General features: G+C 37.1%; 2 protein-coding genes across 2 annotated transcripts in view; one reads left to right on the forward strand and one right to left on the reverse strand.

Annotated features, from left to right (window-relative positions):
* LOC144980744 (uncharacterized) overlaps nt 1–10,200 on the forward strand; it is a 134,507-nt gene extending 124,307 nt beyond the window's left edge. Inside the window, exons 2-6 of the mRNA XM_078928488.1 lie at nt 1,243–1,542; nt 4,205–4,258; nt 5,720–5,776; nt 7,248–7,464; nt 8,223–10,200. Coding sequence (XP_078784614.1) covers nt 1,437–1,542; nt 4,205–4,258; nt 5,720–5,776; nt 7,248–7,464; nt 8,223–10,200 — 2,412 coding nt within the window. The 5' untranslated portion in view covers nt 1,243–1,436. The remainder of the gene's footprint in view (nt 1–1,242; nt 1,543–4,204; nt 4,259–5,719; nt 5,777–7,247; nt 7,465–8,222) is intronic.
* Nucleotides 10,201–14,371: 4,171 nt separating this feature from the next.
* The window catches only part of LOC144955998 (uncharacterized), a 13,663-nt gene continuing 3,034 nt past the window's right edge, over nt 14,372–25,000 (reverse strand). The window contains exons 2-4 of the mRNA XM_078886264.1: nt 23,621–23,813; nt 21,499–21,602; nt 14,372–14,666 (exon numbers count right to left, since the gene is read on the reverse strand). Of these exons, the coding sequence (XP_078742390.1) occupies nt 14,500–14,666; nt 21,499–21,602; nt 23,621–23,813 (464 nt within the window). The 3' untranslated portion in view covers nt 14,372–14,499. The remainder of the gene's footprint in view (nt 14,667–21,498; nt 21,603–23,620; nt 23,814–25,000) is intronic.

The raw sequence follows: 25,000 nt of genomic DNA on the forward strand, positions 1-25,000 counted from the left end.
GATTTTAAGAAAGAAGATAACATCCTACTCGTTGCCACTTTTGTATGAGCTGCATTGGTTAACAGTTAAAGTGAGAATCGAATTCAAACTAGCAGTATTGTGCTATAAGTGCCTTAATGATCAAGCACCATTGTATATTACTGAATTTTTAGAAACGTATAAGCCAACGAGGAGTCTACGTTCTGCACTAGATTCTACAAAATTAATTGTTACAAATAAATATAAATATAAATTTTACGGCGGCAGATCGTTCAGTCACGTCGGATCTTCCATCTGGAACTCTCTTCCTAAAAGAATAAGAAGCGCAGTCCTTATCAATATTTAAATCAAAGTTAAAACACCATCTCTTTGTTAAAACACATCTTGATTAATGCATCTTTGTAATTTGACCCCAATATGAATGTTAATTTAGTTTATGTTATTATATCATTATTTTATATTATTTCCGTATTTGACATAGCATGTGGATGTATTATAACATATCTTGTATTAATGAATTTATGTTTAGTTATTACATTGTTGTATAATGATAATATTATGTTGATGTAGTTTGTATAATGTTTCATTTGTATAATAATGTCACTGTATTATTGTTTCGCGCATTGAGCATCACCCAGTGATGAAAATGCGCGTTATAAATGTCATGTATTATTATTATTATTAAGATTGTTTGACTTCTACAACGTTGTTATCGAGCGTTGCTCTCATCAGGAAGTGGAAGTGAAAATGTAGATTGTTGTGTTTTCGTATTTTTATAGATTCGTGTTTATGGGGGTTCGTAATTACATAAAAGGTGTTTGTTTCTATGTCTGCTTGAGGAAGTTAGTTCGTTTCTTCTGTTGAGTGTTGCTATATTTGGTTTAGTGATGATGAACCAACACACATACATACACACACAGACGCTCCCACACATACACACACAGACGCTCGCTTTTATTTCACTTTCTTTACCGCATTACACAATTCCTCCCCTCTTTTAACTTAATTGATTGCGCACCTTTTGTTGTTCTATTTCAAGTCGTGCTTCCTTACAAAGGAGCATATCTACTATTATAATTATATTTCTTGCCCATCAATGTTTTGTCTATTTATCTTTTAACAATGCGACTACCACATTATCTTATTCATCTGTAGTGTTTCATTCATCCTCTTTTGTTGATAAAAGGGAAACCAATTTTATCCATTTTCGTATATCAACTTGCAGCTCACATTCAATTTCACATTGTCATTTATTTCTTCGAGCTTCGAACAGCAACATTTACATTAGATACATCAGTGACCAGTGACCTCGAAGATTCAAAAGAGAAGACTGAGACTTGCGGGACACTGCTGGAGACACAAGGAGGAGATTGCAAGCAGTCTTGTGGTATGGGAACCACCTGAGCGAACCAGAAGCAGAGGCAGGCAGAATAAAACCTACATTGACTGTCTGCTAGATGACACAGGAATGGACAATACCCGGGAGCTGCGTACGCTTATGGAGGACAGGACAGAATGGCGAAGACTTGTGGCTCATGTTGGGCGCCCCAAGGGGCGGCCTAAGTAAGTAAGTTATTAAGTAGATACATCAGAAGGTTTGTGAAGATATCCACGCCAATGAATGCGTGCGCACGGGTTGTGGAACGGACCATAGTGGTATGACACTCGCTTTCGGATCGAAAGGTCCTGGGTTTGAGCCTCGCTCGGCTGCATAATTCAGCCCTTGGAAAAGGCTCTTTACTCACATTCTCCCACCGTGCTCAGGTGTAAAATGAGTACTTGGCCGTTAACAGCGTTGTCTCTGTCGGCAAACAAATTCTAATATCATCTCACTAGCGCCACGTCACGTTCTACATGTTACGTGTTGCTGTTGGTCAGGGACCCTTTGTAAAACGCTTTGAGCACGTTTAATGGATATTGCTCTATCTTAAAGCTCACTTTTTAAAAATTAAAATGTCACATAGATCCCTTTAAATTAAAACCCAACCCAGCTTCCTCAATCTCAAACTGTGTCCATTGTTTACATGGCAACAGCTGCAGCTGTCATGTGAACACGGAAGGGAGGTAATCCAATATGTATATAGTGTGCCGTATGTAATCAACAGTTACGCCCCTTTTCATATTTCCTCACGGTGATTTTCTTTGAAATATTTGGTTTGCGGTTTAAGAAAAGTATTTTCTTTCCTACCAACGAGAGCAGTCGATATTCAGGTTTCCCTCTAACCGAGTCATCGATCACATGATTCGATGCTGTCCAGTGATTGGATATCTCTTAGTGAACTGTAAACACTTCGCTTTGTTATGAAAAGTTGCAACCACGCTGCTTTATTTATGAAAAGATGAAAACATACCCATGAGTCAAGTTAAATGCAATGACTTGTCATCGTGGATGTCTCCAATACTGTGAGTACTTTTTATGACGTAGGTTATTTTTAGAACATTCTGCAATGTAACCAATGACTCCATCATATGGAACATTGGTTTTATGACGTAGGCTATTTTTAGAACATTCTGCAATGTGACCAATGACTCCATCATATGGAACATTGGTTTTATGACGTAGGCTATTTTTAGAACATTCTGCAATGTGACCAATGACTCCATCATATGGAACATTGGTTTTATGACGTAGGCTATTTTTAGAACATTCTGCAATGTGACCAATGACTCCATCATATGGAACATTGGTTTTATGACGTAGGTTATTTTTAGAACATTCTGCAATGTGACCAATGACTCCATCATATGGAACATTGGTTTTATGACGTAAGTTATTTTTAGAACATTCTGCAATGTGACCAATGACTCCATCATATGGAACATTGGTTTTATGACGTAGGTTATTTTTAAAACATTCTGCAATGAGACCAATGACTCCATCATATGGAACATTGGTATAGATTGTCCCCATAAGCTATGGCGAACACAACGACTACGAATTACTGTGAATATGAAAATATGTCAGTATGTCAATATGCGCTTGGCTAAGAAGCTCATAACATTGCCATCCGGAAATATAACGGACCAACACACAAAACTGTGTGTATCCATGAACGTTTATAGTCAGGTTAATACAGTTCAGTGAGCATTACTCATAAACGCGGATGGCAAAAAACAATAACAAAGACCTGAGTGACGACATCTTCAAACTATCTATAGATATAATAAGTTCTGATAGATGAATTGAATTGGACGTCGATCAGGTCGTAATAGATTCAATAGTCTGATGTCGCGTCCGCCCATAACCAGCAGCTTGGTTCTAAACAAAGAAAATCGGTACCTTTTATTTTTCATGCTGGCTAGAACTTGCTCACATGTGATCAGAATGTATAAAAGTCAAGACATGATCAGATTTATAATGTTTTTCTCCTCTGGATACGCTTTTATGCTCGTCTGAGAAGTATTTCATAAGGAAGTTCGCCATTGTTCCGATAGTTTGGAACCAGTTGCTAAGTTACAATGCGCCATTACGAGGGAAGTGACGTCACGTCTGTTGAAGCGTATTATTGCTTTTATACCGCCAGAGATAATGCATTCGTTCTTACTTAGATGTTATTATTATTATTATTATTATTATTATTATTATTATTATATTATTATTATTATTATTATATTATTATTATTTATTATTATTATTATTATTATTATTATTATTATTATTATTATTATTATTATTATATTATTATTATTATTATTATTATTATTATTATTATTATTATTATTATTATTATTTATTATTATTATTATTATTATTATTATTATTATTATTATTTTATTATTATTTATTATTATTATTATTATTATTATTATTATTATTATTATTATTATTATTATTATTATTATATTATTATTATTATCATCATCATCATCATCATCATCATTATTATTATCATTAATATTATTATTATCATTGGCATGTCATTGAACTCTTACAGACAGCAAACGTGTTTTCGACAGCATTGTTTCGTCGTTAGTTTATCAGTACCAGTACCAGTACCAGTGCCAGTACCGGTATCGGTTCCAGTACCAGTGCGAATATCGTATCAAATTGCACACTCCACGAGACGTGCTTCGATGTTGTTGTTTTCTTTTTTGTTTTGTTTTGTTGTTTTTTTTGGTTTTTTTTTTTAGTATGTTGTTTGTCTTAAATAGTTCTTGTCCGTTTGTCGCCAACTCCACTTTGCATTGATTTGATCCTAATTTGTATGTTGTATTCATGTGCCAGGAGTGATGTGGCGGATTATTTCCTTTCTCGGAGTCGCTTTCTGGATGTTGTGCGGTCAGTGATTTATTTCTCTATTCATCTATTTTTAAATGGATAAATCAATAAATCAATTACTTAATTGATAATTTTTCTTTTTCTTTATTTATTTATGCATTTTTTCCGTTCTTTTTTATTTACTTATTTAATCATCTGTGCATTTGCTTGCATATTTATTTATTTAATAATTATTTATTTAGCTCTTTATCCTCTCAGTTGCTTATTCATATATCTAATTTACTAACATATCTATTTATTTATTTACCAATATATTTATTTATCGACTCACCATAAAATCACTTCTCCATGTATCTATAATATCTATTCATTCACTTAATCATTTATACACTTAATAAGTTACCTATTTATTTATATATTAGGCATTTTTTTAAAAATCATTTATCAACTTAAATCAAATATACTGAAATGAAATATTTTTGTGTTTTTTTAAAATAATGAAATAATGCAAAATATTATAATCAAATGATAGAAATAATCTATTATTATTATTATTATTATTATTATTATTATTATTATTATTATTATTATTATTATTATTATTATTATTATTATTATTATTATTATTATTATTATTATTATTATTATTATCATTATTATCATCATCATTATTATTATTATTATTATTATTATTATTATCATCATCATTTTATCATCATCATCATCATCATCATCATCATCATCATCATCATCATCATCATCATCACAATCACCATCATAATCACCATCATCATCATCATCATCACCATCATCATCATCATCATCATCATCATCATCATCATCATCATCATCATCATCATCATCATCATCATCATCATCATCATCATCATCATCATCATCATCATCATCATCATCATCATCATCATCATCATCAATCATCATCATCATCATCATCATCACATCATCATCATCATCATCATCATCATCATCATCATCATCATCATCATCATCATCATCATCATCATCATCATCATCATCATCATCATCATCATCATCATCATCATCATCATCATCTCATCATCATCATCACCATCATCATCATCATCATCGTCCTCATCATATCATCATCATCATCATCATCACATCATCATCATCATCATCATCATCATCATCATCATCATCATCATCACATCATCATCATCATCATCATCACATCATCATCATCATCATCATCATCATCATCATCATCATCATCATCATCATCATCATCATCATCATCATCATCATCATCATCACCATCATCATCATCATCACCATCATCATCACTCATCATCACTCACATCATCATCATCACATCATCATCATTCACCATCACATCATCACATCACCATCATCATCATCACCATCATCATCACCATCATCATCATCATCATCATCATCATCATCATCATCATCATCATCATTATCCACATAACCAGCTTGACACAATCGAACACACATCTTGTTCTTATATCTTACCAGGCGTGTCCATGCCAGAAAACATACGACCCAGATACCAACAACCTCCGACCCCAGAAGGTAAAAATAAATACTGAGCTTTTATATAGAGAAATACCCACTAAATGTGCTCAAAGCGCTTTACAAGGGGTCCCTGACCAACAACAACATGTAACATGTAAAACGAAATATGACGCTTGTTAGGCGATATTACAATTTTTTTTGGACAGAGACATGGCTGTTAACGGTCAGGTACTCATTTTACACCTGAGTACGGTGAGTAAAGAGCCTTTTCCAAGGACTCAACTATGCGCCGAGCGAGGCTCGAACCCAGGACCTTCCATACCACAAGACCATATAGCCGCACAAAAAAATGTACATATAAATAATATAACATTAACAAGCTTCATTGGTGCGAGAGATAAAAATAAACATCTGAAAAACTGTACATGATACAGTGTCAGACAAAGCAAGAAAGAAAAAGGCAAGTAACAGAGGCTATGTGGTCTAGTTGTATGACACTCGCTTTAGGATTGGAAGGTCCAGGGTTCGAGCCTCGCGCTCGGCGCATAGTTGAGTCCTAGGTGAAGGCTCTTTACTCACATTCTCTCACCGTACTCAGGTGTAAAATGAGTACCAGGCCGTTAACAGCGTTGTCTGTTTCCGAAAAAATTGTAATATCGCCCTACAGGCGTCATGTCCCGTCCTACATGATAAATGTTGCTGTTGACCAGTACCCCTTGTAAAGCACTTTGAGCACATTTCGTGGATATTGCGCTACATAAAGCTCAATTTTTAAAACTATCATATCATGGGAATGCCAAGCGTGTTAAGTGTGTGCTCTACCAACTCAGCTATTTTGGCCACCCATGGTTCTTCAGAACCATTAGAGCTATTTTGGCCACCCATGGTTCTTCAGATCCATTAGAGCTATTTTGGCCACCTATGGTGCTTCAGATCCATTAGAGCTATTTTGGCCACCCGTGGTGCTTCAGAACCAATAGAGCTATTTTGGCCACCCATAGTCCATCAGAGCTATTATGGCTATTTTGACATGTGCTGGCCAAATTACAACGCGATTCTACATTCATGTCCGTTATTTATAGCATTGCTTGTAACTGCTGTATATATTTTATGAATATTTTATTATATTTAACACTTTTTTTTTTTAAATTAGCTTCGTATTTTCATGAATTAGTTCATGACAGTGTATAAATCTGTGCTAATATAACGATGAATGATGTGTAACACTATGATAATTTTGATTCAGTATCAATAAAGTATATCTTATCTTATCTATAGATAGTTCGAAGATGACGTCACTTGTGTCTTTGTTATTGTTTTTTGCCATCCGCGTTTATGAGTAATACTCACTGAACTGTATTAACCCGACTATAAACGTTCATGGATACACACAGTATTGTCTGTTGGTCCGTTATACCTCCGGATGGCAATGTTATGAACTTCTTAGCCAAGCGCATACTTTCTATAAAAACCTATCTCCAATCACAATACCCTCCCCCCCCCCCCCCCCCCCCCCACACCATTTCAGAGAACCCTTATCCCCTGTTGCTTCACGAGCATGACGTCACACGCCTCTACGACGCCTACAACAAGGCTATTAACATCGGAAGCGGCTCATTTGCCAATGTCACTCTGGCCAGGATGCGTATACGTGGACGACTCGGTGATGACGTAATGTTCGTGGCTATCAAGACTTTTGGAGACTCATCATTCGGGGACCTTATGAAGGAGGTCAGAATACATAGGTCCGTATGGTTGTAGGTCAGAATACATAGGTCCGTATGGTTGTAGGTCAGAATACATAGGTCCGTATGGTTGTTTCTGTTTATGAGTGATCCATCTTTTAGATAATAACTAAACGGATAAAAATTTGAGTTGTTACAAACGTATTCAAAGCGCTATACTAGAAGTGCAAGCCAACAGCAACACTTAACACTCAGAATGAGATCTGATACCAGAATGGGGATATGTACTATAAAAATAACTCTTTTTTTTAACTGGGAAAATGCTGATAAGGCAAAGTGCTCATGTTACACCTGAGTAAGGTGAGAGTAAAGATCCGTTTATTTTTCAAAGGATTCATCTTTTCTAGTTAAATCATGTTGATGGGTTTTTTAATTGGACCCTCCCCCGCCCCCCGCCCCCCGCCCCCCGTTTCTCACCTCTCTCTCTCTCTCTCTCTCACTCTCTCTCACTCTCTCTCTCTCTCTCACTCTCTCTCTCACTCTCTCTCTCTCTCTCTCTCTCTCTCTCTCTCTCTGTGTGTGTGTGTCTATCCCTACATCGTATCAAGTTTGGAAAAAGTAATGTTATGATTTAATCAAATAAAAATTCGTCGATCAGAATTCTGATTGTATTTAAGGTGCAGAATAGAATTTAAATTATTTTAAAAAGTTTGAAAGGAAAAATATATGCTTGTCTTTCTGTTTACAATATCAAATATAATAACTAAATTTCTAATCTAAAATTTGTCTTTTCAAACAAAAAATTATTTTCTCCCCAGATACGTGGAGACCATTGGCGTAACAGCCCGTTTCCTCGGAATTCTTCCAAGTGGCCATTTGTCATCGAATCTTTCATTGGTCCACGAATATCTACCCTATTCTAAAACCCTTTCTAATTGGCTGAAAGTCAAACCCCAAAACGGCGGCCTCAACATCAACCAATGGCTGGACGCGTGTGTCAGACTGACAGAAATCCTTCAAAAGATTCACTCTCTTGATGTTTTCTACAACGATTTACATTCGGGAAATGTGATGATTCGAATATCCCACCACGACTCCATCACAACTAATGTCAAACTCATTGATTTTGGGTTCGCAACCTACAAATATGGAAAACCCTACACGAGCGATTATGGATCTCTGTATTACTACGACTATCTTGCGCCAGAACTTAAAAATCACACGATAACTTCAAGGGCTACAGATGTTTTCTCCTTGGGGAACCTGTTTTCACAGATCGCAAAGTCCGCAAGGATAAAGAAATTAATGGTCCTATCTAAACAGTGCATGGAGGAAGACCCTAAGAAGAGGCCTAGTGTTAAGTCGGTGTTAAAAAAATTAAAAGCGATTATTTTTGAGAATTTTTTAAGTTGTATTATCAATACTAAATTCAAAATTGTTGAAAATTATGCAAAATATATTAAGATTTGCTATAATTCAAATGATGTCCGAAAAGATTCAATCAAAGAAATGCATGAAATAGATAATTACAACAACGTAGAAGAATTGAACACAAAATATCAAGATAAAGATGAAAAAGATTTAGACGGAAATGACGCAATGTCTATCTTAGAATGGATTGGTCAAACACGCGATAAAGTTTCGTCAAAATGCCCAACTAAACTATTTCTTCTCGACTCAAGAGACGTTATAGATCGTAGCAAGATTATATCTCGTTCTCATGCAGGAACCATACGACTGACCAAGCTAGTATCAAGTCACAGATATGTCGTCATCAAAGATTTCAAAAGGTCAAAGTTCAATGAAATACGACAAGAAGCCTGCACCACTGCTGTTTTCGGGGACTTGAACATCGCGCCTAAAGTTGTAGGCCTTTTGTTTCGAAGATCAGACCTATCCAAGACGGCAATCGTCCAGGAATATTTCGGATCAGGTTGCACCTTGCACGATTTTATATTCAACTCAGCGGAGAACGAGTGGGACTTGCATCATCTTCTCCAAACTCCCATGAAATCGCATTATCTCACTGTTGAATGGGTGAGAAATAGTTGTGAATTAATTACGAAGGAAACTATATTCAAAATGATAATGAAAGAATTATACTCGTGTAGAATCGCATGTGAAAGCTTATCTCCTAGGCAACGAGCGTTTTTTCAAATTTCCCAAAATCTGACATCAATTCTCATCTCATCCCATCGTCATGGTTACATCATAAACAATTTCAACTCTCACAACATCATTATCGATAGCGATTTTTCGACACGGACGTTCGAGGTCAAGGTCATTGATCTGGGTCACGTGACGAGATTCCAAGCCGAGACGTCGATGCAACGCTACGAGTATTTATCCCAGTTCCCTTACTTAGCACCGGAGGTCATGAGAGGTCACCGCGGGTCATTCGCCTCGGACTCGTACAGTTTATGTTATCTGCTAAACGATATGTTAAGAGATTACATCACGTCGCGTATCGCTGGGGTTATAATTAGCTTAAACGAACGGAGCAGAAAGAAATACGACAGATTTTTTACACACGATCACAACTCGTGTTTCAACGGTTGGGAACACGCGGATGTGTACTTTGCCCCAAGCTCGCACGACGATTGTGACGCGTGTGTTCCTACAGTGACATGTCAAGACATTCGAGAAGGTTCTAGACAGTTTGTGGATGGGCGAATATGTGACCTCATCTCGTTGGAACAGTATTTATTTATATGTATGCATGGTCCGAGTTCTTGTAGACCTTCGTTGTATAGTATTTTAAAAATATTGAAAAGAATAAATGTCAGGAATAAATAAATAAATACCATAAAATTCCCTTTATTTATCCCATAGGGGAATTATTTTTTTTCTAGATTCTATTCTAAGGGAAGACTAGAATAACCCAGGCGTCATCCGCAGTGCAGCGCCGCATATTTAGCGAGGTGAAGGCCACACAGCGCAGTGGCGGGTGATCGAACTCGGTACCTTCAGGGTACGAAGCAAAGGCCGTACCGCTGAGCCACTCTGCCCACCCCCCCCCCCCCTTCTCTCTTTCCCCTTAATTTATGATAACAGAATTCATCTATTCCGACGTGCGCTTATTTGCAAGTCTGATAACCCAATTCCTTATGGGCTCCTTGTTGTAATGGAAATCTTTTTAAAATGACGCAAAATATTGTCCATTACAACACTGCTCCCTCACTCAATCCTAAAGAATTTTGCTACTTTTCAAAATTGGAAAAATAATGTATTAAAAAATGAGCATGTGCATAGAGATTAGAGGTCTAGTTTTATTCAAAAACGATTAACATGCAAAACTAAAGACATTAGTTTTGATACTAGATACGCCTAAATTTTTTCTCAGAAAAATGCAATAAATAGGCATGAAGCAAAAGTAACCCCGGTAATGTGCGGCTATGTGATCTTGTGGTATGACACACGCTTCCGGATCGGAAGGTCCTGAGTTCGAGCCTCGCGCTCGGCTAATAGTTGAGTCCTTGGAAAACTCTCTTCACTCACTTTCTCTCACCGTACTCAGGTGTAAAATGAGTACCTGGTCGTTAGCAGCGTTGTCTTTGTTCGAAAAAAACTGTAATATCGCCTAACAGGCCGTTTGCCCCGTCCTACATGTTGAATGTCGCGGTTGACCAGGGACCCCTTGTAAAGCGCTTTGAGCACATTAAGTGGTTATTGCGCTATATAAATCTCAATTTATAATTTATAAACTACGGATATAGTCGGTGTTAGGGTTGAGTGAGTTAAACTAGGCCCATGAGTGGTTTTGGATGCCAGACCTGTATATTTTATGTACATGTCGATCTAATTCCATTTCTCTTGAAAATCTTTCTATCTTTTTCTTTCTTTCTGATATGCAGTCGGGTTGATAAGAAAATGTCGGATTACAAACAATGATAACTTAGCGACATGTCAGTACACAATTATCTGTCTTGAGCCTTTATATAGCGCAATATCCACTAATAATGATTATGATAATTGAGCGTTTATATAGCGCCATATCCACTAATAATAATGATTATAATAATAATTGAGCTGTTATATAGGGCAATATCCACTAATAATGATTATAATAATTTAGCGTTTATATAGAGCCATATCCACTAATAATAATAATAATAATAATAATAATAATAATAATAATAATAATAATAATAATAATAATAATAATAATAATAATAATAATAATAATAATAATATTAATGAGCAGTTATATAGGGCAATATCCACTAAACGTGCTCAGAGCGCTTTAAAAAGGTTTCCAGACCAACAGCAGCTAGTAACATAAAGAACGAGACATGACGCCTGTTAGGCGATAATACATTTTTTCCTACAGAGACGGCGCTGTTAACTCATTTTACACCTGAGTACGGTGATAGAATGTGAGCCTTTTCCAAGGACTCAAATAGGCCCGAGAGGCTCGGACCCAGGACCTTCCGATCCGAAAGCGAGTGTCATACCACTAGACCACGTAGCCGCATAAAAACGTGTTAAAAACGCTTTACGTGGGGTCGCTTGTCAACTTCAACACATACCATGAAGGAAGAGACATGAGATGACGCCTGTTAGGCGATTTTACCAAAAAAAAATAATTTCCAACAGCCAAGTACTCATAAACTTGAGTACGGTATGAGAACTTTCCAGCGTTGTCTCTTTCCTAAAAATGTAATAACGCCTGATTGATAGTTCGAAGATGACGTCACTCAGGTCTTTGTTATTGTTTTTTACCATCCGCGTTTATGAGTAATGCTCACTAAACTGTATTAACCTGACTATAAACGTTCATGGATACACACAGTTTTATGTGTTGGTCCGTTATACTTACGGATGGCAATGTTATGAGCTTCTTAGTCAAGCGCATACTATCTGCAGATAGTTCGAAGATGACGTCACTCAGGCCTTTGTTATTGTTTTTGCCATCCGCGTTTGTGAGTTGTTCTCATTAAACTGGATTAACCAGACTATAAAAGTTCATGGTTACACCGAGTTTGTGTGTTGGTCCGTTATACTTCCGGATGGCAATGTTGTGAACTCCTTGGCCAAGCGCATACTATTTATAGGCTTCAAGTCTCGTCCTTAATGTTCCGTGTTGCATTTTCGAGTCAAAACTAATTTGATGTGTGTAACCAACCATTCCACAGAGGACTGACTAACAATGAATATTTTACACATTGAATCAAAATGTGTTATAACAATTTCAGTAGCAGGATGTATAGATAGTATGCGCTTGGTTAAGAAGCTCATAACATTGCCATCCGTAAGTATAACGGACCAACACACAAAATTGTGTGTATCCATGAACGTTTATAGTCAGGTTAATACAGTTCAGTGAGCATTACTCATAAACGCGGATGGCAAAAAACAATAACAAAGACCTGAGTGACGTCATCTTCGAACTATCTATAGGCAGATCATTAGAATTACGGGACGTAAAAGAGCGAGGATGGATGATTTTTTTTTGACGACCAGAATATATTTAGACTAGAAATTAAAAGATACCATCACTCTGACATCAGAAGATAAATTACACAATATTCCCATAAGATCGAAACCAGCATGTTGACGTCACACTGTTGTTCCCTATTGGATTCAATTTTCATCAAATGAACTGCGGCTATGTGGTCTAGTGGCATGAGACTCATTTCGGATCGTAAGGTTCTGGGTTTGAGCCTCGCTTGGTGCATAGTTGAGTCTTTAGAAACAGGCTCTTCACTCACATTCTCTCACTGTACTCGGGTGTAAAAAGGTACCAGGCCGTTAAAAGCGTTGCTCTTTTCGAAAAAGTGTAATATCGCCTAACATGCGTCATGTCTCCTCCTACATGTTAAATGTTGCTGTTGGTGTGGGACCTATTGTAAAGCGCTTTGAGACTTTGAGTGGATTGCTCTATATAAAAACTCTCAATTACCGGATCTAGCTTATAAGGATAGACAACCAAACTAAATCATGAAGCACACAATATTGAATGGTTTGTCTCCCTTTACATCCATACCTTTTATCGGTTTCCAAAACTCCCTAACTCCGTTTTTTCCCATTTTGAGATATTGAGGATTATTTCCCCTACAATTTCTTATTCAATCTAATATTTTATCATATCTAAACTTCAAATTCACAAAAAATCTAGGGAAATTCTTGTGCCATTTGATGCTTAAAATAAGATTTACGTTTCAATTTATCTCATCGATCGAAAATCTCAAAAAGTAGAAAAATCGTCTTAATGAGTTTTGGAAACCAGCCTTCAATTCATTTTCCATCACTCAGTACAACCCAATTAGCTGACAATAACGACGATGGATATTATATAAGTGATGTCTTTGTTCGGAAATTACGTTTAAAGAAACCAACTTGAAAATTTAAAAACGCGTAGTCCATAGGAGACCGAAATAGTAGTCTCTATTGTCAACATTTTACCCTCATATGGGTTAATAAATATATCACTTGTTTTCAGGTCATATCAGCGCCAGTAAAAAGGAAGAAAATGGGATAGTAAAAAGTTCTAGAATTACAATTAAAGCACTCAAGAAAAGGTAAGACAAAGGGTGATTGGTTCTAATAAGAAACAAATGTAGATTCTAAGAGCACACTGTCAAAGTACTTAGTTTGAGATCACCTAAAAGTCTCATCCAGACACAAGCACAGGTCCCAACTAAGAGGAATACACTCAAGATGTATTACAAATCATACATAATATAAAGAAAACATAATACAAGGCATAACAGTGATTTAAAAGGAAAAACAAATTTATCTCCCAAAACTAACTATACATTCGACTGTTCCCCTCTCTGTCAGGACTCCGGCTAGGGTCAGGACAAAACCAAGTAATATCATTCCAAGAGAAAGACAGAAAGCAAGTTGGAAAACACATATTGGGGGATAGAAGACACAGTTAGTACCTCCCTGTCCACTATGGGAGGTCAGGAACCCCACCCAGAAATATAACACTTCAAAATCCTTTAAATTATACAGTCTGGCGTCAAGTTTTATTTTCAATAAAATTAAATGCCTTAGAGATGCTCATAAAATTCTGAAATTGGAGCCAAAAATTCAATTCGTATTTCTACGAAATATATCGTAACAATCAACAGGTCTGCAGGATCAAGTCTATTTCTTGCCCCACATAGGGACTGTAATCTTCCGGATCTGTTTATAGGGAGCGGTCAGTCCGACCTTGGAGCTGTACTTTTTGACACAGATGTCCGATCTGGAGGGTTCTTCGTCCGACTCCAGGTACGCTTTGGCGTGGTCATCGGCCCCGACCACCACGGGCTCTGAAACAAATCGCCAATGAATAGAAACAAAACACAAGGATTAGATCGATAGTGTTCGAAGGTTGATTGACTGAAGTGAGTGAAGGCTATAATGTGGTCTTGTGGTATGACACTCACTCGCTTTCGGATCGGCCCCGACCACCATGGGCTCTGGAACAAATCGCCAATGAATAGAAACAAAACACAAGTAATAGATAGTGTTCGAAGGTTGATTGACTGAAGTGAGTGAAGGATATAATGAGGTCTTGTAGTATGACACTCGCTTTCGGATCGGACGGAAGGTCCTGGGTCCGAGCCGAGCCGAGCCTCGCTCGGCGCATAGTTGAGTCCTTGGAAAAGACTCTTTACTCACATTCTCTCACCGTACTCAGGTGTTAAATGAGTATCTGGCCGTCAACAGCGTTATCTCTGTCGGAAATAAACTTGTAATATCGCATAACAGGCGTCATGTCTCGTTCTACTTGTTATGTGTTGCTGTTGGTTAGGGACTTTTGGAAAGCGCATTAGCACATTTAGTGGATATTGCGCTATATAAAAGCTCTAGTTTTTTTTTAGAGTGAAGAACGTATCAATAAAGATGAGAGAAGATAGATTGAAATGGTTCGGACATGTAAAAAGACGAGAGAAGGAGTACTTGGAAGGAAAGTATTGGACTTACAGATAGCGGGGAAAGAGGAAAAAGGGACGCCCAAAGACTAGATGGTTGGATAAGGTAAAAGATGATATGAAAGAACTGGACCTGGAGGAAGATATTGCGCTGAAACGAGATGCATGGAGATGTGGCATTCATTATGGCACCCCTCCAAAATGCGGGATAAGCTGAAAGAAGAAGAAGAAGTGGTGAGAGATATAAAAATATTTGAAGGGAACGGGGGAAAATCCACATGTGTCCACTTTTCGAATTTTTTGATTCACTGGTTGCTCGAGTGATGGTAACACTTTAATTGTATGTAGTTTTTTTTTCGTTGTTTCTATTTATAGAGGTCAAAGATTATACCCCTGACATCACTCAAAAGAGACACTCACAAAAATATCAAAAATAGACATCTGTGGCCTCTTTCCTTTTACTCATTATTTGCAGAAAACACGCTAAATCATATAATAATAATAATAATAATATAATAATAATAATAATAATAATAATAATAATAATAATAATAATAATAATAATAATAATAATAATAATAATAATAATAATAATAATAATAATAATAATAAATAATAATAATAATAATAATAAAATAATAATAATAATAATAATAATAATAATAATAATAATAATAATAATAATAATAATAATAATAATAATAATAATAATAATAATAATAATAATAATAATAATAATAATAATAATAATAAATAATAATTATATAATCATAAATAATAATAATGATCTTTATTACCATAAATATGCAATTGCATTTAGTTACACTTGTTATAACGTTATATGTTAACTATAACATTGAACAGATATTTCACTCCTTATTCTCTCTCTCTCTCTCTCTCTCTCTCTCTCTCTCTCTCTCTCTCTCTCTCTTCTCTCTTTCTTTCAACGCGTGCGATATTCACAACATAAACATATTCATTTCATTTTTAAATCGTTACATTTGTGGCAATTCGACACCAAATATTATCATGATTATCAATTGGTCAATTAATTTAACATTAAATAAATTAATCAGTCAATCAGTCAACGCATCAATCCTTGGTTAAGCTGAGCATATGACATATTCAACATTTTTATTGCTGATGGAACGAACGTTGATTTATACTTGTTATTTCTACATTTAATCTATATTTATATTTTCTATATTTAGATAGAAAATGAGTTGAGTTAACATTCTCGACAAAAGATAAAAATAACCAAAAACTAGGGGTGCCGATTGAAATGTACCAATAAGATGGAGAGAAAGATATAGTTAGTAAATGTGACTCATATATAAGTGAACAACACAAAACAAACGACGTTTCGCCTTATGCCTTCTTCATAATACAACATATTTCGTGTTTACTTGATGAAGACCAAAGGCCAAAACATTGTTTGTTTTGTGTTGTACCCTTATATATGAGCAATACTTACTCACTTTATCTTTCTCTCAAAAAAAAAAAAAATTAGCTATTGGCCAAATAGGATTCAACAGTCTGATGTCACGTCCGCCTGCAGGAACGTGCAGTTGGTTCAAAACACAAAAAATCGGTTAACTAATTTTATTCTTCATGTTGCTAGAACTTTTCACATGGTCATGTCGTGACCAGAATGTATAAAAGTCAAAAACATGATCATAAATTGATAATGTAGTCCTCCTCTGGATACACTTTTATGCTTGTCGGAGAAGTATTTCATAAGTAAACTTCAATTGATTTTGTTTGAAAGGCTACATAAATGAAATGGTGCGATTCGATTTTTCCCTTCCATAAACTGTCAATAACTAGAGGTTTAAAACTAGACCTTTTATATAGCGCAAAATCCACTATATTTGCTCAAAGCGCTTTACAAAGGTCCCCTGACCAATAGCAATACTTAACAAGTAGAACGAGACATAACGCATCTTCGGCGATATTACAATTTATTATTTTTTTTCCGACAGAGACAACGCTCTTGACGGCCAGGTACTCATTTCACACCTGAGTACGGTGAGAGAATGTGAATAAAGAGTCTTTTCCAAGGACTCAACTATGCGCCGAGCGAGCGAGGCTCGAACCCAGGACCTTCCGATCTGAAAGCGAGTGTAGTACAACAAGACCACATAGCCGCACAATAAATCCAACATTCACGTTGACATTGATATTGAGTAGATGTAAACACAGTGATTAAAATACACACTCGATATAACTGTGTAACCTTTAACCGTGTCTAATTCACACACTAACTCCATTGAAACGCATTTGGGTGGCAAACAGTTGAGATTTTTATGATAATGTTTTGATAAGATATTTTTCAATCCAGGCAAGTTTAACGAGTAAACAAAGAACAATGTTCAGTTACGTATCAAAAATTACTTTGTTTTGTTTTTGTTGTTTTTAAGGGTTTTAGGCGCTTGGAACATAATATTTAGATCAAATCAGCGCCAGTACAAAGGAAGAAAATTGGATAGTAAAGACATTCTAGATGTACAATTGGATCCAGTAGTCTGATGTCACGCCGCCCGGCAACGGCGGCCATCTTGGTTCTAAACAAAGAAAATCATTACTTGTTATTTTTCAAGCTGGCTAGAACTTTTCATATGTCTTGTGATCAGAATGTGTAAAAGTCAAAACATGATAAAATTTATGTGTTTTTTTCCCCTCTGGATACGCTTTTATGCTCGCCGGAGAAATATTTCATACGGGCGTCCGTCATTGTTCCGATAATTTAGAGCCAGTGTTACTAAGTTACCATGTGTCATTAGGAAGGAAGTGACGTTACGACTATTGAATCCTATTGAAAGGACTTGAGGAAAAAGTAAGACAAAGGGGAATGGGAGGGAACAGATGTAGATTCCATGAGAACACTATCAGTGTACTTAGTTTGAGATCACCTCAAAGTCTCACCCAGACACTAGTACAAGATCCCACTATGTTTACAAATCATGTGTTTCAAAAATTAACAGTTCATTAGAGAGAGATGATTTACAAGGAAAAAAACATCATCTCCCAAAACTATAATTATTTATTCAACTGGTTCCCTCCCAGCCAAGGACTCCGGCCAGGGTCAGGAAAAACTAAGTAATCTCATTCCAAGACAATGACAGGATGCAACTGGAAAACAGATACAGGGGGATAGAAGATACAGCATGTACCTCCCTGCGCACTATGGGGGGTCAGGAATTCCACCCAGAATACAGTGTGATAGACGATACAGCATGTACCTCCCTGCCCACTATGGGAGGTCAGGAACCCCACCCAGAATACAGGGTGATAGACGATACAGCATGTACCTCCCTGCCCACTAAGGGAGGTCAGGAACCCCAGCCAGGATACAGGGTGATAGAAGATACATCATGTACCTCCCTGCCCACCATGGGAGGTCAGAGACCCCACCCAGAATACAGGGTAATAGAAGATACAGCATGTACCTTCCTGCCCACTATGGGAGGTCAGGAACCCCACCCAGAATACAGGGTGAAAGAAGATACAGCACATACCTCCCTGCCCACTATGGGAGGTCAGGAACCCACTATGAGAGGTCAGGAACCCCACCCAGCAAACATTACTTTGTTTCCTTCTTACTTACTGGTTGGTCAGCAATTGTCATGACGTCAAATCTTACTCACTTCTGGTTCCTAATTCATTGGAAATGTCTAATCAGTACACCGTAGACTTGATACATGTGCGCGTAACCCGTCATTTAGATACCCAATACGCTTCAACAGTCATGACGTCACTTCCCTCGTAATGACACATGGTAACTTAGTAACTGGCTCTAAGTTATTGGAACAATGGCGGACGCCCTTATGAAATATTTCTCCAACGAGCATAAAGGCGTAAAGAGTGGACAAAAACCCATTATAAATCTGATCACGTTTTGACTTTTACACATTCTGATCACAAGACATATGAAAAGTTCTAGCCAGCATGAAGAATAAAAAAGTACCGATTTTCTTTGTTTAGAACCGAGATGGCCGCCGTTGCTGGGCGACGTGACATCAGACTATTGATTCCAATTTGTAGCCTTCGTAAACACAGACCCTGACCAGTTAAAGTGATCAAAAATTAATAATTGAGCGTTTATATAGCGCAATATCCACTAAACGTGCTCAAAGCGCTTTACAAGGGGTCCCTGGTCGACAGTAACATGTAACATTTAGGACAAAACATGACGCCTGTAAGGCGATATTATAATTTTTTTTCGGACAGAGACAACGCTGTTGACGGCCAGGTACTCATTTTACACCTGAGTACGGTGAGAGAATGTGAGTAAAGCGCCTTTTCCAAGGACCCAACTATGCGCTAAGCAAGGCTCGAACCCAGGACCTTCCGATCCGAAGGCGAGTGTCATACCACAAGACCACATAGCCACAAAAATTGCGTCAAAACAAAAGTCAATGTCCACAAAAGAAGATAAATCGTGAGCTTTATTCAATAGTTCAGTCAGTTGGATCATTTGATTACTTGATCACTACTAACGACAACTTTTGGCGTCATTTCTATGTAAGTATGCATTGTCATCGTTAAGTTATGGCCTGACACTGAAACCCAAAAAGACTGGCATTTTGACGTCATTATTTGTTTTTTGCACAGCCTAGTGAGTTGCAGTTAGTAGAACTCATGGAAACAAGTGGTCCCATTGGTTGAACTATTGAATACAATTTACGATTTGTTTTCTTTTGTGGACAAAGACTAGCATTTTGTCGTCATTTTTTGATCAGTGTCAGGCTATAAGTTAACGATGGCGACGAAGTATGTTGCTCAGTGAGTTGTCGATTTGTTTTCTTTTGTGTTCAAATATTTGTCTTTTGACGTAATTTTTGCTCAGTTTCAGGCTATGAGTTTACGAAAGCTACGGCCAGTTTCAGGCTATGAGTTTACGAAAGCTACGGCCAGTTTCAGGCTATGAGTTTACGAAAGCTACGCATAAAGAGAAGGAATAGAAAAGTTTGTAACATCGTAGCCTGAAACTGACAAAAAATGACGTCAAAACGCCAGTCTTTGGCCACGAAAGAAAAATGAAATATTCAATAGTTCAACCAATGGGACCACTTGCTTCCATGAGCTCTACTAACGCCAACTCACTAGGCGGTCCAAAAACCAAATAATGACGTCAAAATACCAGTCTTTTTGGGTTTCAGTGTCAGGCTATAACTTAACGATGGCTCGGTAACACCAGGGATGATCGAAGGAAAGAAAGCTAGAGGAAGACAAAGAATGACATAATATCTAAATAACCTTAGAATGGCCAAATGTGACTTTTTGTCAGTTTCAGGCTTTAAGTTAACGACGGCTACGATGTTACCAACTTTTCTATTCCTTCTCTTTATGCGTTGGCTTCGTAAACTCATAGCCTGAAACTGACCGTAGCCTTCGTAAACTCATAGCCTGAAACTGAGCAAAAATTACGTCAAAAGACAAATATTTGAACACAAAAGAAAACAAATCGACAACTCACTTAGCGACATACTTCGTAGCCATCGTTAACTTATAGCCTGACACTGACCAAAAAATGACGTCAAAATGCTAGTCTTAGTCCACATAAGAAAACAAATCGTAAATTGTATTCAATAGTTCAACCAATGGAACCAGTTGTTTCCATGAGCTCTACTAACGACAACTCACTGGGCTGTGCAAAAACCAAACAATGACGTCAAAATGCCAGTCTTTTTGGGTTTCAGTGTCAGGCTATAACTTAACGATGGCTCCGGTAACATCTGGGATGATCGAAGGAAAGAGAGCTAGAGGAAGACAAAGAATGACATAATGTCTAAATAACCTTAGAATGGCCAAATGTGATTTAAAAAGCAACGCTGACTTCATGCGCACCGCAGAGGATCGTGATGGAGACAGCTGACCGGAAACGTGCTCAAGAGTACAAGCCACGATGGATGATGGTGATGATGATGGATGGACATGGATCGTGATTCGTGGAGACAGCTGACGGGCAACGTGCTCAAGAGTACAAGCCACTTTGAATGAAGATGGATGGACGTGGATTTGGCCATTCTTAGGTTATTTAAATATGTCATTCTTTGTCTTCCTCTAGCTCTCATTCCTTCGATCATCCCAGATGCTACCGACTTTTCTATTCCGTCTCTTCTCCACACTACATGTCCCAGAAACCGTAACTGCCTCTTTCTGATGGTATCGATCAATATTCTTCCCTTTCTCACATGACGCATAACGCCCCTCAAATACTTACCGGTCATCTCTTCAATGTTGTACACACTGGTGCTCACTTTCTTGAAGTACCAGCAGATGTAGACGTATACGTTGTAGACGTCAAACAATTTGGTCAACTCGGATCTGGAATAGAGATAATTCGAAGATGACGTCACTCAGGTCTTTGTTATTGTTTTTTGCCATCCGCGTTTATGAGTAATGCTCACTGAACTGTATAGATAGTTCGAAGATGACGTCACTCAGGTCTTTGTTATTGTTTGTTGCCATCCGTGTTTATGAGTACTGCTCACTGAACTGTATTAACCTGACTATAAACGTTCATGGATACCACAGTTTTGTGTGTTTGTCCGTTATACTTCCGGATGGCAATGTTCTGTGCTTCTTAGCCAAGCGCATACTATCTATTAACCAGACTATAAACGTTCATGGATACACACAGTTTTGTGTGTTGGTCCGTTATACTCCCGGATGGCAATGTTATGAGCTTCTTAGCCAAGCGCATACTATCTATATATCAAAACAAATTACGTTTGCAAGTCAAAGTGTGCCGCTATGTGGTCTAGTGGTATGACACTCGCTTTCGGATCGGAAGGTCCTGCCTTCGAGCCTCGCTCGCTCGGCGCATGGCTGAGTCCTTGGAAAAGAATCTTTACCCACATTCTCTCGCCGTACTCAGGTGTAAAATGAGTACATGGCCGTTAACAGCGTTGTCTCTGTCCGAAAAAAATGGTAATATCGCCTAACAGGCGTCATGTCCCGCCCTAAATGTTAAATGTTGCTGCTGTCAAGGGACCCATTGTAAAGCGCTTTGAGCACGTTTAGTGGATAATGCGCTATATAAAAGCATATTAAATATATAATATATATATATATATATATATATATATATATATATATATATATAATATAATATATATATATATATATCCGGTGAACAAAATTTGGTGATAGATCGTTTGCTTGTTTCGGCCCCAAGATTTGGAATGAACTACCACGTGGTCTGAGGGAGTGCAAGTCTTTAACTACCTTTAAAAATAATCTCAAGACACATTTTTACTGTATTTGTTTTTATTGACTCTATGAATCCTTGATTTGGCTATGAATTATTATTATTTTTTTTCACTTAAACTTGATAATTTATATTGTAAAGTGCCCAGAGTTTGTGTTTTACACGAGAATGAGCGCTGTATAAATGTGTATTATTATTATTATTAATTATTATTATTATTATTATTATTATTATTATATTATTATTATTATTATTATTATTATTATTATTATTATTATTATTATTTTTTATTATTAATTATTATTATTATTATTATTATTATTATTATTATTATTATTATTATTATTATCATTATTATTATTATTATTATTATTATTATTATTATTATTATTATTATTATTATTATTATTATTATTATTATTATTATTATTATTATTACTAAGCTATCAGCTGTAGACTGTACAATTTTTTAAAACTTTAAAATTGCGCATTTATGTAGGACGAGATCCATTAAACATCATAAACGCGCTTTACAAGGGGCCCCTGGCCAAAAGCAACAATTAACATTTAGGACAAGACATGACGCCTGTTAGGCGATATTACAATTTTTTCGGACAGAGACAACGCTGTTAACGGCCAGGTACTCATTTATTTTACAAATGAGTACAACAAGAGAACGTCGGTAAAGAGTCTTTTCCATGGACTCAGCCATGCGCCGAGCGAGGCTCGAACCCAGGACCTTCCGATCAACAGCCAACATCCACAATTAACATTATTATGTATGAGGAGACATGACGCCTGATAGACGATTTGGCGGGTAGAAATGAGGCTGTTGGGGTCCTCTATGGACTGCGAATGACTATTTTCTTATTCTACATATAAAAGAAACGAATATGACGTCATTCAGGTATTTGTTATTGTTTTTTAGCTAGCCATTGTAATGATTAAATCTCACCAAATTCTACCAGCTAATCGTTTAACGTTAAACACAGTTGTTGTTTTTTTTTTTGTTTTTTTTTTTTTGTTTTGTTTTGTTTTTTTGTGTGTTGGTACGTTAAAACGGCTGGCGGATGTTATGAGTATTTTACCCAAACGTATAACATCAATAAATAAAAGCGTTACAAAGCGTTACCGGAATGCATAGTAACTCCCAGACTTGGAGTAGCAGAAATAGGTCAAGGACGGAAAGGTGTCTAGCTTGAACCCTGCTAACTCATTGGTCAATATCGTGATGTCATACGCATGCGTAAAGGTCTCCCCGTCCTGGGACACGTACATGCCCCAGTCGTACCGAAGCTTGGAGCTTGTGGAACAGGGGCTGAAAGCTGGGGAATATGGAAACAAGGTATGTAAAATTAAATTTAAGAATTGAGCTTTATATAGAGCAATATCCACTAAATGTGCTCAAAGCGCTTTACAAGGGGTCCCTGGTCAACAGCAACATTTAACATGTAGGACGGGACATGACGCCTGTTAGGCGATATTACAATTTTTAGGACAAAGGCAACGCTGTTAACGGCCATGTACTCATTTTACACCTGAGTACGGTGAGAGAATGTGAATAAAGAGCCTTTTCCAAGGACTCAACTATGCGCCGAGCGCGAGGCTCGAACCCAGGACCTTTCGATCTGAAAGCGAATGTCATACCACAAGACTACATAGCCGTACGTACATGTCATCACGTGCATGTACATGCAATATTCGACCAATAGAAGGTATTATAATAGGGATTCAATAGTCTGATATCACGTCCGCCCAGCAACCAGCAGCTTGGTTCTAAACAAAGAAAATCGGTACTTTTTATTTTTCATGCTGGCTTGAACTTTTTCACATGTCATGTGATCAGAATGTATTAAAGTCAAAACATGATCAGATTTATACTGTTTTTCTCCTCTGGATGCACTTTTATGCTTGTCGGAGAAGTATTTCATAAGGACGTCCGCCATTGTTTCGATAGTTTAGAACCAGTTACTAAGTTACGAGGGAAGTGACGTTAGAACTGTTGAATCATATATCTCAGTGATACAGTGTAGCTATGTGGCCCTAATAACAGAAACCGAAGTGAGTAGAAAAGTGCCAGAAGACAATAGAGAATAATTCTTTTTTCGCGGCGATAGGACGATATCCATTAAACGTGATCAAAGCGCTTTACAAGGGATCCCTAGCCAAACAGCAACAATACACATTAATATGTATGACGAGACATGACGCCTAATAGACGATTTGGCGGGTAGAATTTGGGCTGTCGGGATGCCCTATGGGTTCTGAATGACTATTTTCTTATTCTATATAATATAAGAACCCACGACCTTACTGAAACGACAACTCCGCCTGGCCGTCAGAAGAACGCTATACAGACGACGCCATCCACCACAAAAAAAGTGTTTTCAAGCGTAGTGTCTATCCTGAGTCCCTCCGTAGCTATCGTTATGTCATAGCCTGATACTGAAATCCAAAAGGACTGGCAGTTTGACGTCATTATTTGGTTTTTGCACCGCCTAGTGAGTTGTCG

Source organism: Berghia stephanieae, chromosome 10 (assembly GCF_034508935.2).
Source record: "Berghia stephanieae isolate SIO BIC M18660-M18661 chromosome 10, UCSD_Bste_1.3, whole genome shotgun sequence".
Taxonomy (NCBI): Eukaryota; Metazoa; Mollusca; class Gastropoda; order Nudibranchia; family Aeolidiidae; genus Berghia; species Berghia stephanieae.